Source organism: Mya arenaria, chromosome 8, assembly GCF_026914265.1.
Source record: "Mya arenaria isolate MELC-2E11 chromosome 8, ASM2691426v1".
Classification (NCBI taxonomy): Eukaryota; Metazoa; Mollusca; class Bivalvia; order Myida; family Myidae; genus Mya; species Mya arenaria.
In genome coordinates, this window is record NC_069129.1 from 1,665,853 (window position 1) to 1,680,534 (window position 14,682).

Consider the following 14,682-nt stretch of genomic DNA (forward strand, 5'->3'; position numbering starts at 1 on the left):
CATTCAAAGATCCCATTTACCCATTGACAGTCAAAGATCCCATTTACCCATTGACAGTCAAAGATCCAATTTACCCATTGACAGTTAAAGATCCCATTTACCCATTGACAGTCAAAGATCCCATTTACCCATTGCCAGTCAAAGATCCCATTTACCCATTGACAGTCAAAGATCCAATTTACCCATTGACAGTCAAAGATCCCATTTACCCATTGACAGTCAAAGATCCCATTTACCCATTGACAGTCAAAGATCCCATTTACCCATTGACAGTCAAAGATCCCATTTACCCATTGCCAGTCAAAGATCCCATTTACCCATTGACAGTCAAAGATCCAATTTACCCATTGACAGTCAAAGATCCCATTTACCCATTGACAGTCAAAGATCCCATTTACCCATTGACATTCAAAGATCCCATTTACCCATTGACATTCAAAGATCCCATTTACCCATTGACATTCAAAGATCCCATTTACCCATTGACAGTCAAAGATCCCATTTACCCATTGACAGTCAAAGATCCCATTTACCCATTGACAGTCAAAGATCCCATTTACCCATTGACAGTTAAAGATCCCATTTACCCATTGACATTCAAAGATCCCATTTACCCATTGACAGTCAAAGATCCCATTTACCCATTGACATTCAAAGATCCCATTTACCCATTGACATTCAAAGATCCCATTTACCCATTGACATTCAAAGATCCCATTTACCCATTGACAGTCAAAGATCCCATTTACCCATTGACAGTCAAAGATCCCATTTACCCATTGACAGTCAAAGATCCCATTTACCCATTGACAGTTAAAGATCCCATTTACCCATTGACATTCAAAGATCCCATTTACCCATTGACATTCAAAGATCCCATTTACCCATTGACAGTTAAAGATCCCTTTTACCCATTGACATTCAAAGATCCCATTTACCCATTGACATTCAAAGATCCCATTTACCCATTGACAGTTAAAGATCCCATTTACCCATTGACATTCAAAGATCCCATTTACCCATTGACAGTCAAAGATCCCATTTACCCATTGACAGTCAAAGATCCAATTTACCCATTGACAGTCAAAGATCCCATTTACCCATTGACAGTCAAAGATCCCATTTACCCATTGACAGTTAAAGATCCCATTTACCCATTGACATTCAAAGATCCCATTTACCCATTGCCAGTCAAAGATCCCATTTACCCATTGACAGTCAAAGATCCCATTTACCCATTGACAGTCAAAGATCCCATTTACCCATTGACAGTCAAAGATCCCATTTACCCATTGACATTCAAAGATCCCATTTACCCATTGACATTCAAAGATCCCATTTACCCATTGACATTCAAAGATCCCATTTACCCATTGACAGTCAAAGATCCCATTTACCCATTGACAGTCAAAGATCCCATTTACCCATTGACAGTCAAAGATCCCATTTACCCATTGACAGTTAAAGATCCCATTTACCCATTGACATTCAAAGATCCCATTTACCCATTGACAGTCAAAGATCCCATTTACCCATTGACATTCAAAGATCCCATTTACCCATTGACATTCAAAGATCCCATTTACCCATTGACATTCAAAGATCCCATTTACCCATTGACAGTCAAAGATCCCATTTACCCATTGACAGTCAAAGATCCCATTTACCCATTGACAGTCAAAGATCCCATTTACCCATTGACAGTTAAAGATCCCATTTACCCATTGACAGTTAAAGATCCCATTTACCCATTGACATTCAAAGATCCCATTTACCCATTGACAGTCAAAGATCCCATTTACCCATTGACAGTCAAAGATCCAATTTATCCTAGACAGGTAAATATTCCATTCATTCTAAGACAGATTAATATCCCATCTACCCTTTGACGTTTAAAGATCTCATTTAACGTAAGACATGAAAAGATTCCATTTACACTTAGACAGTCGAAGATACAATTTAACCTCAGACAGTCAAAGATTCCTTTTATGCAAAGACAGATAAAGATCCCATGTACCCTTCGACAGGTAAAAATCCCATTTGCCCTTAGACACTCAAATACCCCATGTTTTATTCAACAGGTAAAGATCCCATCAACCCTAAGAAAGATAAAGATCCCATTTATCCTAAGACAGTTAGAGATCCGATTTATCCTCAAACGTTTAAGAGCCCATCTCCCCTTAGACAGTCAAATATCCCATTTATCCTAAGACAGTTCAAGAATCTATTTATCCTGAGATCGTTATTGATTCGAATTACCCTTAAACAGTGAAAGAACCCAATTACTGTTAGATAGTTAGTTCCCATTTAACAGTTGAGGATCTCATTTCCCTATAGACAGTTAAAGATTCCATCCATCCACCTTTAATGATGGAGAAGTAGAGTGTGGGTGACTTCCTGCCATCGCCGCCTCTGTTGACGGCCATGACCCGCAGCCTATAAATGATGTCCGTCTGAAGTCCGTTTATTACCGCCTCGTTCACTATTCCCACCTCCGTAAAGTTGGCCGTGCGTAGGTCGTCACTTACAGGCCAGTACATCAGCTGGAAAACATGTAGGGTAATACCGTACAATAATAATAATAATAATAATAATAATAATAATAATAATAATAATAATAATAATAATAATAAAATAATAATAATAATAATAACAATTACAGTAATAATAATAATAATAATAATTTTTTAATAATAATAATAATAATAATAATAATAATAATAATAATAATAATAATAATAGTATTAATATAATAATACAAAGAATTGGAGATGCCACTTGAACTGTTATGAAATTATCTTTTTAAAATAGTCTTTGTATGCCAATATAACATTTATGTTGCCTACCTTGTACCCGTAAAGCGTTCCCTCATTCTGGAGAATATTGACGCCCCGCCACTTGACCCGGGCGCTGTGCTCTGTGTCAGGCAATACCTCCACAAATTGAGGGTACCGTGAAGCGGCTGGAAGAGACGGTACAAAATAAAGCATGCTCATAGCCTCTCTCCACTTTAAAACGAATTGATGACTATGGTGTCGCAATAATAATTTTAGTTAACAAGTAGTCTTGGTCGTGCTTAAATGCTGTATAAAGCTTGTGAGCAATTTGGCAAATATGTATACTTTAGGTAATAAAGAGTTATTTCATACTACACGAAAAGAGAAGTAACATTTTGCAATTTGTTCACTATATTATTGATTTTTTTACCTACATAATGAGTTTTTAGTTTACGGAAATAGCAATAGAAAACACATGATATTTTGATCGAAATAAAAATAGCGTTTAAAGACTTCACTTACGTGACTCATAAGTCTCTACGAGGTATTTCTCACTAGGTACACTCCTTCCCGCTGAATTAAACACCTCCACATTCACCCAGTAGTGAGAGTTGGGATCCAGGCCGACAATATTACCCTGACCACACGTACAATAGACGAACACGCGGTTTTTCTGCCCATTCGGATTGTACGCGTCCTGGTAGTCGATCTAAGGGAAATAACACATGCAATATAGCATGATGAGAGCCGGTAGACTTTCATTACTTAATATATGAGTCACCCTAGTTGAAGCGATATTTCTCGGTGTGTTTTTGTTTTGTGGGGACCCGAAGGAAGCCCGCTTGTGCAGATTGGTGACCACAAACCGAACGCACATACGCCTAGGCCAGAATCGAACCGAGAATCGTTGATATGAAGCGATTGTAAATGTGTAACAATAGTAACAGCACACCATTAGTTATTCGATATAAGTACACGTTTTACTTAGGATAAATAAGAAATATCAAACTTTTCACAAAAACAAACTCAGTTTTTAATAAAGTCTTGTGCTTTAGCCGCTAACAGCAAACATCACTAGCCCACATCGGAATCAGCACCGAAGTTACGTTCAAGGGACGTCCGTGCGTTGAAAGACCGTATGGCCAATTACACATGCATACAATTAAAGGGCAGGATATTATCTAGCATAACCATGGACGTACCTGGTAGCCAAGCACTACGCCCCCGGCCGCCTCGCGCGTGCTGGGTACTTGGTTCCACGTGACCGTCACAGCCGTGCCGTTAATCGGCAGGTACTGTAATTTTGACGGCCGTGTAGGAGGCACTGCAAACATAAATCAAATATAGTACACTTTCACTTGGCGGATTGTTCAGACCTAAGTTAACGTTAACAATGTGATTAACGCCAACATGTTTTACGTAAAAACGTTAACTTCTTGATGGTGCGCCCATATATTTAAATATAAACCTGTATACAGGTGAACTTTTGTCTTAACTGTTGTTAGAAATACAGCTGATCACAAACATATACGTAAAACATCCATAACATAATTTGAAAGTTAAACGGAAGAGGCTAAACAAGGTTCTAAATAATCGGTTCTATGATTCGTATTTTCTTGTATTCTTTGAATTGGGTTCGAATTCTGCAAAAAATGTGTTTTTAATATTTGCAATGCAATATTTTTTTTTTACAAAAACATGTGCTTATTAATGTCAAAGCAAACCATTTTTGTGTGCATTTTTCGTGACAGCTATCGAGTGCTGACATGTATACGAATCATGTCATATATTTTCCTGTTCTTCTTTATAAAGTGTACAAGTTACATGTTTGTCAAAGTATACAGTCGAAACTCGCTATTTCGAAATCCCTAATCTCTATGTTCAAATATTTTGGGTAAGCAAGATATGTTTTGTTGTTTCGGTTATATCGAATATTCGTTATCTCGAATATTTCCCGAGGTCCCAACGACTTCGAACTAGCGTGTGTTGACTGTGCATATTATTGGTAAGGGTAGAGTAGACGGTGTGTCCAGTAAACTATATACGTGTAGTGGTTATCTTTCTTCTCAATTTCCGTTCTCCTGTGTTCTGTTTAATCACGGTAACATATGACAACTTATAAAGTATATACATACTGGCCTCGGCAGAGTATACGGTCGTTAGGTCAGAAAGCGGCCCGTCCCCCATGCGGTTGTACGCCTGTACCTTTACGCTATATGGCAGGTAGAAATTGTCCAGCCCCACCGTCACCGAATGCTGAGTCTTACGACCTACATCTGCCTGCAAAAGTAGTTTGGAGAATTAAGGCGATTTCAGAAATTCAAAAGAGATTTTAACGAAAATTTAGCTTTCATTAAAAGTGTTTTGTGTGTAGATTCAGATAGAAAGAAATGGTCTAACTTTAAACAACATGGTTTTTGAAAAACAAAGAAACGTATGCCACATTCTCTTTATAATCCCTGTATAAGTCCAGGGGTGGTGTGAATTAATTATTCAAATAAAATAGCTTTATTTGTAAATGTTTGCAAAAAGCTGTAAGTTTAAAAACACATGATTTACTTCAGCGAATATTTTCCTGCTGTCCCCTTTCCGCTGCCAGAAAACGCGGTAACCGAAATCTGGCCCGCCCTCCTGGTCCCTCCGTAAAGGCTGAAAGTGTATGGAGTGATATATCATAGAATTTTTTTTAACATTATTATGAAATACAATAACTTTCCTAACAGTCTAATTCAGGAAGATATACTAACCGATCTACTTTTTGTTCGAGCAATATTCTATTGTTTTTCTATATATACATCGGAATTCGTAGGTTTTGATAATGCTATTCGGTGGTGTTCATCTTTCCAATCGTCAAGGCAAATGGTCAAAGAGCATTGTCTTTGAACTGAATGGATAAGGAACATTTAATCGTTAATCCGTCTCACATAAACGGCCCAATACGTTCCGTGTACACTGCTTCTGAATTCTCAGTAGTCAATGTGATGGTTCCCAGCCTGCCAACTTACCTCCCATTTGATGGTAAGAAGACCCACGGAACCATTGCCGCCCGTCACATAACTGGGAGCTACACGAGGAGGCGCCATCGGAACCTTGAAATAACCTACACAACAGAGAACATATTGCCATTGTGTATATACTGTACATTTGTTTCATTCGCCCACCGGTTGTATTACACGATGTTTATTTTATCAACAGTAAAGGGATTCGTGTACCTGTGGGCTACTTCTTGCATCCAGGTATGTGACTGTTGTTCAAGTTTAAAATGTCGTGTACGAAAAGCACGAATACAGATATGTAGACAATTTCAATGGACCTAAACGTACAAGGTAACGTTCAAGGTCGGGTTTTTCATTCACTCTAATATTATTTACTGACATTAATAATGTGTCAAACTTGCATTGTGTGTAAAAAAAAACGAAACTGGCGCATTTTTTTTCACTCATTCCCTTGCTGCTCTGCTTTCCTTATGTGGGCATAAATATATATATATATATATTCATTCCAAATAGCCGGCGCGAATTCAATGATTAACGGTTGAAAAATAACACTTTCGGAAATGCGAAGAATTACAGGGAAGGAAACGTACTTGAGGGCCGACTCGGGGGTCCCGTTCCGACCTGGCAGGCGGCGCGCACACGGAACTGATATGAATTGTAGGGCAAAATGTCGTACACGTCATAGAAATGACGCATCTCAACGTCTGTTACTGTCATCTGAGTGGGCACATCTGAAAATGGTGTTCTATTAATAAATGGGAGCTATTATTGGCTGGAAGGCATTGTCGGGGTAGACGGGTGCACAAGTCATAGAATTAACTCATCTCGAAGACACCGCCTACCGTCGCGTCGATGGGCGTTTCTGTAACGGAATTGGAATTATACGAAGAGGAATTGGGTCAATTCCCACTAACAAAGTTAATATCATTAATCTTGACACAAGGTGTGTTCATTATTCTAAAATATGGGATTGTAAACATTGGCAGCAATTTTTAACATAACTGCTCTTCAAACAGCAATTTTAAAATGATATTAATAATTGCAAGTATGAGTGTTGATTCTCAGGCAGACCCAAGACGTTAGTGAAGATGGGCCCAGCAGACGTCCTTTAGGAAATCCCCGAGATTACTGATTCCCCGTTGAGAAACGACTATTGTGTTCGATACGTACCATAAGCTATATACTCCCATACTCCGCCTAGTTCACTGCGAGCCTCGATGTGGAAGAAGATGGCGGGAAACCCGTGCTCGGCCGCCGGGTTCCACGTCCACATTACTCGTGCGATCGAGCTGGCGTTCTGTGTTTGTGACCCAGGGGAGTTAACAGGCGGCCCGCCGGGGTTGCCAACTACAAAAACTCCCGCCGGCTGAGATGGGGGCCCTATAATGATGGCGGAGAAGCTAATACCAGCTTGCAAGCATTGATAAACAGCAAATTGTTTTTGACGTGTGTATAAATATGTGTAAGTACAAGCTACCCGACTTGATTTTTTTTCCTTTATAAAATGGTAACTTCAAATAAACCGATCCGGGTTAAACACATGGAAATTAGCGTGCAGGAATTGTTTCTATTTCTTTATTTGCCCCTCGAACATAAAAAACGTCACCAACAGTTAAATAGAAATGAATTGTTTATACCTAGAATATTGACAAAGGCCGAAGCGGAAATGGCGATCAGGACCGTCTGCGCAACACACTCGTAAGCCCCGGTGTGCCAGTACTGAGCGTTCCGGATGTACAGGCCTGGTACGTTCTGGCGGCCGCCCTTGAAAGTACACATAGTACGACTAGCATGAGATCAATTGCTGAATAAGTTTATATTTTTAATACAGTATAAAAATCGTTATTTGATATTGAAGAGATGAACTAGCAATATTGGTACAACGCTCATTAGTCAAAAACAATGTTCCTGACCAGAATTTCAGGAATTTTAACAAAATATAATATAAATAAGTATATCATTTAAAAAGGGCGATGGGCTATAACTCAAGTACGACTTATTGTAAGAGCTATGAATCTAGATTGTTGAGATCCTTTAGACGTGTATATGTCGAACTCACGGTTATAAAACACTCAAATTTCTCGAAATATCGGTCACAGAAAAGACATAACTTATAAACAGAACAAACAATTGATGTTGTTAAATTTGATAGTGGCGTATCCGTGGTCTAGCGGTAGCAGACTTGACTCTCAACGCAGGTCCGATTCCCCGCCGCTCCACTAAAATACTAATCGTCCTCCAGGAGGGACGTTAACTGTGGGTCACGTATGGCAGTGTTATAAACTGGTGCACGTAATAGAACCAGGGTAACATTTTGTCACTGCACTATGCTACAAAAACCTTATATGACCAACAATCTTATCGGAGCACTCGCCGATTGGAATCACACACCAACGCGCACGCACGCACGCACGCGAGCACGCATGCATATACACACACATGCACGCACACACGCACGCACACGCACACACACACTGACAAACTTTTGTTAACTTTACTGTCTACGTAAATACCAACATACTATCTGGTAGAAGAAATCGTGTGTCGTGTTGATATTCCGGTGTAACGTTGTAAACTGACCCCCATAGAATAATGACCCCCCGGTCATTATTTTATATAGAATAATGACCCCTCTCTATAAAATACTGACACCCCTTATAAAATAATGACCCCCCGATTTTATCTATAAAATATTGACCCCCACCTAACCTATTACTAACATACTCTATGTCAATTCAAGTCACTGTCGTGTTTCTATTGCTTATATTTGTTGTTGTTGTTACTGCTGCTGCTGCTGCTGCTGCTGCTGCTGCGTCTACAGCTGACACAACAGCAGTATATATGACTTAGATATACCTACGTCGTTTTAAGGTTACTATAAACTATTTGTATTTATTTACAAACAATTCTTACTATTTTCCTATTTCTAACTTATTCTTTCTTATCTATTCACTTAAAATAAATGTACTAAGTCTTAAAATTGAGTTATTGACAGGCGCGTACCCAGGCATACGCCAGTACGCCAATGCGTACACTTCGTCAGAAAAAAGCGAAAAAATAAAAGTTCCAAAAATGCAATAAAAAGTAAAGGCTGGGGGGGGGGGGGTATAAGAAATAATTACGTCAGAATTTTATCGTTTGTTGGTTTTTATAGCGTAATACCTAAATTCCGCAAAAAAGGTGATCACGATGTAGATCTCAACTTAAGTTATACACGCGTTATTTTCCCATAACCTGCCAAATCGGTGTGGATCCTGTTGACCTCCTGGTAAATGATCCGAATGATGTTTACAAGGCGGGACTTTTAAAAATGACTGAACAGAAAGTTCTTTATTACCGTGGATCTAGCTCTTAAATGCGGGGTTTATGGTCTTTATTTCACAAAAATTCTCCAAATATTAAGAAAGTTATCTTTAAAAACCTTACCTGAATCGAGACTTGTTGACATTTGTTGCCGTGCACTTTACCGAATAAGTCACGTGGGTTCTCCACCGTGAGAAGAGTAAGAAATAACTGATCCGATTACGATAGTTGTATACCTGAGTGATAAATTTCATGTAAACGCCACAGCAAAGCACATTAACAGGTGCGTTTAATTATCATGTTTACAAATCGTCAGGTGTGCATGAATACAAGTTAGATGATATTCTGATTGTTATCATCATTTTAGTGCCGTGAAAGAACAGATATTTTCCCATACATTTTAAAAGCAAAATAATTAAGTATAGATCTATTTGTGTTAAGTTACAATATTTTATTAACTTATCTAGATGCTGTTAAGCATAGCGTGGAGACAGTTTCAGACTCCGCATGTGATTAAATATACCGGTGAGGTGCGCGGCTGTCAGACTTTTCAACCCCAAGACTTTTCAACCCCTTTGTCATTTGTGAAATCAAAGACTTTTCACCCCCTTTGTCATTTCAACCCCTAAAAGTGCTAAGCCTTTTCAACCCCACCTTAAACAAAAACTTTTCAACCCCTAATAAACGAAGACTTTTCAACCCCTTAATTTCTCACCTTTTTAAGAAAATAACTACAACAGTAAACAATTTATTATGAAATTTCTTTTAAAAATCAAGAATATATTAAGACTAAAAATATAACAAACAAAAAATATGTAATACATACAAAATATACATACTTAAAACACATGATAATACAATAATTCATTAAATATTTACATTTAAATAAGTAAAAAAAAATGCTCGACTGTCCATTTAGCTATTGAGTCATTTAACCATAAATCTTCCTTATCTCCCTGAGGAAATCCTCACACAATATATTATGTGCATGGTACTGCTCCATCAATTAATTGAAACAGCGTTTGTTTGTTTTTCTTTTAGTTTTTTTAAACACTTTTTAAAGCATTTTGTCATCAATAAAAAAGACAATAAAATGAGTTGAACTTTAAATATAATTCTTCATAATATTTCAAAATATCATGATTTAGCAGACAATGTTTAAGAAATACAAAAGTATACATTGAGTTCAAAGATGTTATAAATGTATTATAGATTGAGTTCCAAATGCTTTCAAATTACATAAATGTAACATAAGATTTTATTAACGTTTTTTATTTCTCAGTTTAAAAAAATAAGGACATTCTATTATAAAGTGGTATATATGTAAAAAAATGCTATAAGCATTGTATTTTCTTTTCATATATGCAATTAAAGAATGGAATGAAGGTCGCACATTCATTAATGGGCAACACGTGTGACATTGCCATAAATTCCTAAGGGATTAAGGGGCTTCATAACACCTTTAATTGAGGTTATAGTAACTTGAAAGTGGCAGTTAACTAAGGTTCTAATATCATGGCCATCATTCCAAACTATGGCCAGCTTGAAAAATTTTGTGTATAATTTTCAGGATTTAAAATCAAACAAAAAATATATATTATTTATTTATACCCGCAAACTCTGAATTTTTAGATAATACATTATCAAGAATTAAAATCAAACTGTACTGAAATAGCAATATGGTACTACAAAAATACTTTCCACTGTTGACCTTTTTTAAAAGCAATGAAAGTTTTATAAATGTTCAAGTTCAGGTTTTTATTGGCATTCTACAGGCACAAAAAGTAGAATGTTCTTTTATTAGTTATTAGTTGTAGTTATTCTTTGCATCCATTTTCTTTTGCAATTATTCAAATTTGTTATTTAAAGAACACAATTATGGTAATAACATTGTACATAATATATGTGAATTCGCTGTGATATGTAATATCCTTCAGAATAATACAACAATTGCATGTTCGGAGTAACCAGGCACCAAAATCTTACTTTACCGTACCATTGTTAATGTTCGGAATATTATTTTGAAAAAAAAAATAACCATCAAGTGCTTAGTAAATCAAGGCAAAGCCTTTGTAAATTTCATCCAATACTTTGGAGAAAAGTGTAACAAATAAGCCAAACAAATCTCTAATTGTATTTCAATAACAATTGGTTAAGTTTCTTGCAAAAACAATGAAAAGACAACACCTGGCTGACAAAAATAATAGGGGTTGAAAAGTCTTTGATATAGGGGTTGAAAAGCCTTCAATATGGCTATCAAAATATTTCAACTAGGAGTTGAAAAGTCTTTGATTTAAGGGTTGAAAAGTCCAAACAGGTAGGGATTGAAAAGTCTTTAAAATAGGGGTTGAAAAGTCTTCGTTTTGAGAAGGGGTTGAAAAATCCTGCTCCCAGGTGCGCAAGCCTTTCTGGTCAACGCAATATCTCAATTATTCAGCGGATTGGATGTTAAATAGAGACCCCACCCATCACCCCAGATCTTTTTGTTTATTTAAATCAAATACAAGTATTGATTTTTGGAAAAAATAATAAAAAAATATCGGGACTAACAATGTTACTTAAGATAAATATTCATCTATTTGTATGCTTTTATACGTGCCAAAACGCCCCTAGATAGCACCAAATGCGATGTTGGATTTCAAAATTTTCCGGGGGGGGGGGGGGGGGGGGGCATGCCCCCGGACCCCCCTAGACTGTGCGTATCCTAGATTTTGACCTAGGTACGCCCCTGATTGAGAACATAGATATTATGGGTAGAATCTTAGCTTACACCAAATTTTATTTAAAGTTAGGGATGAATGTGGACACCGTCCCTCGACAAGCACGTGTTTATGGTTTGAAGAGATTTTGATGGAAAAAACTTGTTATGGGCGGGGTTTGAACCCAGGACCTGTGGATCCGAAGTCCGCCTCCCGTCCTCTTAGTGACATTTTATGAAATTTCCGATTGACAACAGACTTATATCATTTGTTTCCTTTGTCAAGAGCATCCGAATGTTGTTTTTGAAAATAATATAGCGAAAAAAAAGAAGCCATTTTTACTCCAGATACTTCAATTTTTCATTAATTGTTAGTACGAAACAGCCCTTTGCTAAACAAAAAAGGAATATAAAAGATCTGAATCGTACAAAATGAAGGAGAGGTGTCCTTGTATATGAATACCAAATATCAGGGCAATACGATATCTTTACTTTTCGACCATTATTACGTCGACTGACGTCAAAGAAGACAGGCAAGCCACCTTAATACACTCTATTGATCGAATTCCGGTAGCATAACGCATCTTAAAAAAAACAGCTATATATCGGTTGAGGCCGATGTTGTTGTTGTTGTTGTTGTTATATCCCAGTTTTATGACCGTCCCACCTCTTTACGTGGTGTGGACATACCAGCTTTACATGGTGGAGGAAGGCACCAAAGGGATATTGTGTCTCTACGATGACATTGTGGTGTGGACATAACCAGCTTTACATGGTGGAGGAAGGCACCAAAGGGATATTGTGTCTCTACGATGACATTGTGGTGTGGACATACCAGCTTTACATGGTGGAGGAAGGCACCAAAGGGATATTGTGTCTCTACGATGACATTGTGGTGTGGACATACCAGCTTTACATGGTGGAGGAAGGCACCAAAGGGATATTGTGTCTCTACGATGACATTGTGGTGTGGACATAACCAGCTTTACATGGTGGAGGAAGGCACCAAAGGGATATTGTGTCTCTACGATGACATTGTGGTGTGGACATACCAGCTTTACATGGTGGAGGTAGACCCCAGGTGCCTCTCCGGGCAATTTTTAACTGGGTAGAACCACCGACGTTCCGCAAGCTAGCTGGTTAGCTTCCTCAAGATCTTGACCGTGAGCCTCGGTGGCGCAATGATAGCGCGCTTGCTTATTAAAGCGTATAAGTCTCGCCAAAGGGATATTGTGTCGCCGTATCAAACCTTTGCCAATAGAAACAGATGACCTAATGGAATGGGGATACATAAAGGAATCCTTTTGCAACTTGAAACCCCTGCAACTTTCAAGGTACACGGTAGAACAAACTTAGAACATAGATCACGAAACCCTTGCTTTAAAGGTGCATGACTCTTTGGTTAGAACATGGTATAGATCTAAATCATTTTGTTACCTATAAAGGTATCATGCTTCAAGTATTTCAACAGGCGTAAGTTTTATTTTCCAAGATTTTTCCAAGATTCGTTGAGGTAGTACCTTTAAGAGCCTCGTAACTTTGTGACATCGCATTATGTTACGCATATATGTATATAATAATTATATATTATAATTGTTAATTTACCTTCTGTACAATGTAGTGTAAGCATTCTAGAACTTATAGTAACGGTGATTTTGTCCGAAATTTTAGAAGAAACATCATTTTGTTATTGCATCCTACATGCTGCACTAATTTCGTTATAGCATTGGTTCGCGGGCTCATTACGAAAAAATGCTATTGAAGGTAAAATATTTCATTTTCTGGAGTGCAAGATTGTAAAAAAGGCAATTCATACGTGGAAAAGCACAATGTTTTATGCCACCCCTGAAAGTGATGTCAAATACCCTTAATCTTCTTTATGTCACCTATATATCACTCATAATATTTACCTCCAAAAATAGGCGAAACGGGTGTGGGGTAGCATAGTGGTTTTATTACCTGTGACGCTCCTCGTCGTTAGAAATTATTCAAATTTCAGTATATTGTTGAAGAGACATCCTTTTTGGATTTGGGGTATTTGTGTCACTTCTCAGGCGTTTTTAAGTAGTAAAGGTAAACAATTATATCAATATAAGGCATAAAATATGCAAATCGGTTGTGGGAAAGTCCCATGTGTTATGACCTGTGACGCCCATGACAATAAGATGTTGTTCGAATTTAAGGGCCATAACTCCCGAACAGGTGGAGCAAATCATTTTTTTCTTTCTGCACAACTAAGCATCGGTAGTAGGAATCCCTGAAAGTTTGAATCAATTCCGTCCAATAATGAATGAAGAGTTGCGGTCACAAAAAATATTGCTCGTACGCAGCACGGACGCACGCACGGACGGGTGTCATTACCATATTCTCCTCCGATGCCTATAATGTTGTAAGTGTACCTTGGATGGGTTAGGGTTAAGGTTTGGGTTAGGGGGTCGTAATTCTATAGGGGGGCACAATTCTTTGTGAGGGTCATTTTTCTACGTGTGGGGGAGTCATAATATTATGACCCCCCGGTCATAATATTTTGACCGGGGAGTCACTATTCTATATAAAATAATGACCGGAGGGTCATTATTCTATGGGGGTCAGTTTACAACGTTACACCGGCCGTTGAACTTCCAGATGTAGGTGAGGTCATACTTGGTGACGTCATAACTTGCCTCACAAAACAGAAACACGGTCGTGTTAACGTTTCCGTTCCTATTGGTCGGTTTCGTCTGCCATCGTATGCCAGCTGTGGAAACAGATGATTGTATTTTTGTTCTAATAAATTAGTGTATGTTTGTATTGCAGACGATTCTACTCCTATTATTCACCACTTCAGTGTGTGTGTATACCACGTGATAAATTACGTCATATATGCTACGTCGGAAGGCAACATTTTGATTGAAATAAAGACTTTTTT

General features: G+C 37.8%; 1 protein-coding gene across 2 annotated transcripts in view; it reads right to left on the reverse strand.

The window, feature by feature from the left end:
* The window catches only part of LOC128243156 (contactin-like), a 30,244-nt gene that overhangs the window by 3,330 nt on the left and 12,232 nt on the right, over positions 1-14,682 (reverse strand). For both annotated transcript variants that reach the window (XR_008262779.1, XM_052960731.1), the window contains exons 17-28: positions 14,381-14,511; positions 8,295-8,330; positions 7,411-7,537; positions 6,944-7,153; positions 6,364-6,504; positions 5,783-5,877; positions 5,337-5,426; positions 4,913-5,057; positions 3,980-4,101; positions 3,300-3,486; positions 2,847-2,962; positions 2,363-2,543 (exon numbers count right to left, since the gene is read on the reverse strand). Coding sequence is in view for 1 of the 2 variants with exons in the window: in XM_052960731.1 (XP_052816691.1) it covers positions 2,363-2,543; positions 2,847-2,962; positions 3,300-3,486; positions 3,980-4,101; positions 4,913-5,057; positions 5,337-5,426; positions 5,783-5,877; positions 6,364-6,504; positions 6,944-7,153; positions 7,411-7,537; positions 8,295-8,330; positions 14,381-14,511 (1,581 nt within the window). In the remaining variant the exon portion in view is untranslated. The remainder of the gene's footprint in view (positions 1-2,362; positions 2,544-2,846; positions 2,963-3,299; positions 3,487-3,979; positions 4,102-4,912; positions 5,058-5,336; positions 5,427-5,782; positions 5,878-6,363; positions 6,505-6,943; positions 7,154-7,410; positions 7,538-8,294; positions 8,331-14,380; positions 14,512-14,682) is intronic.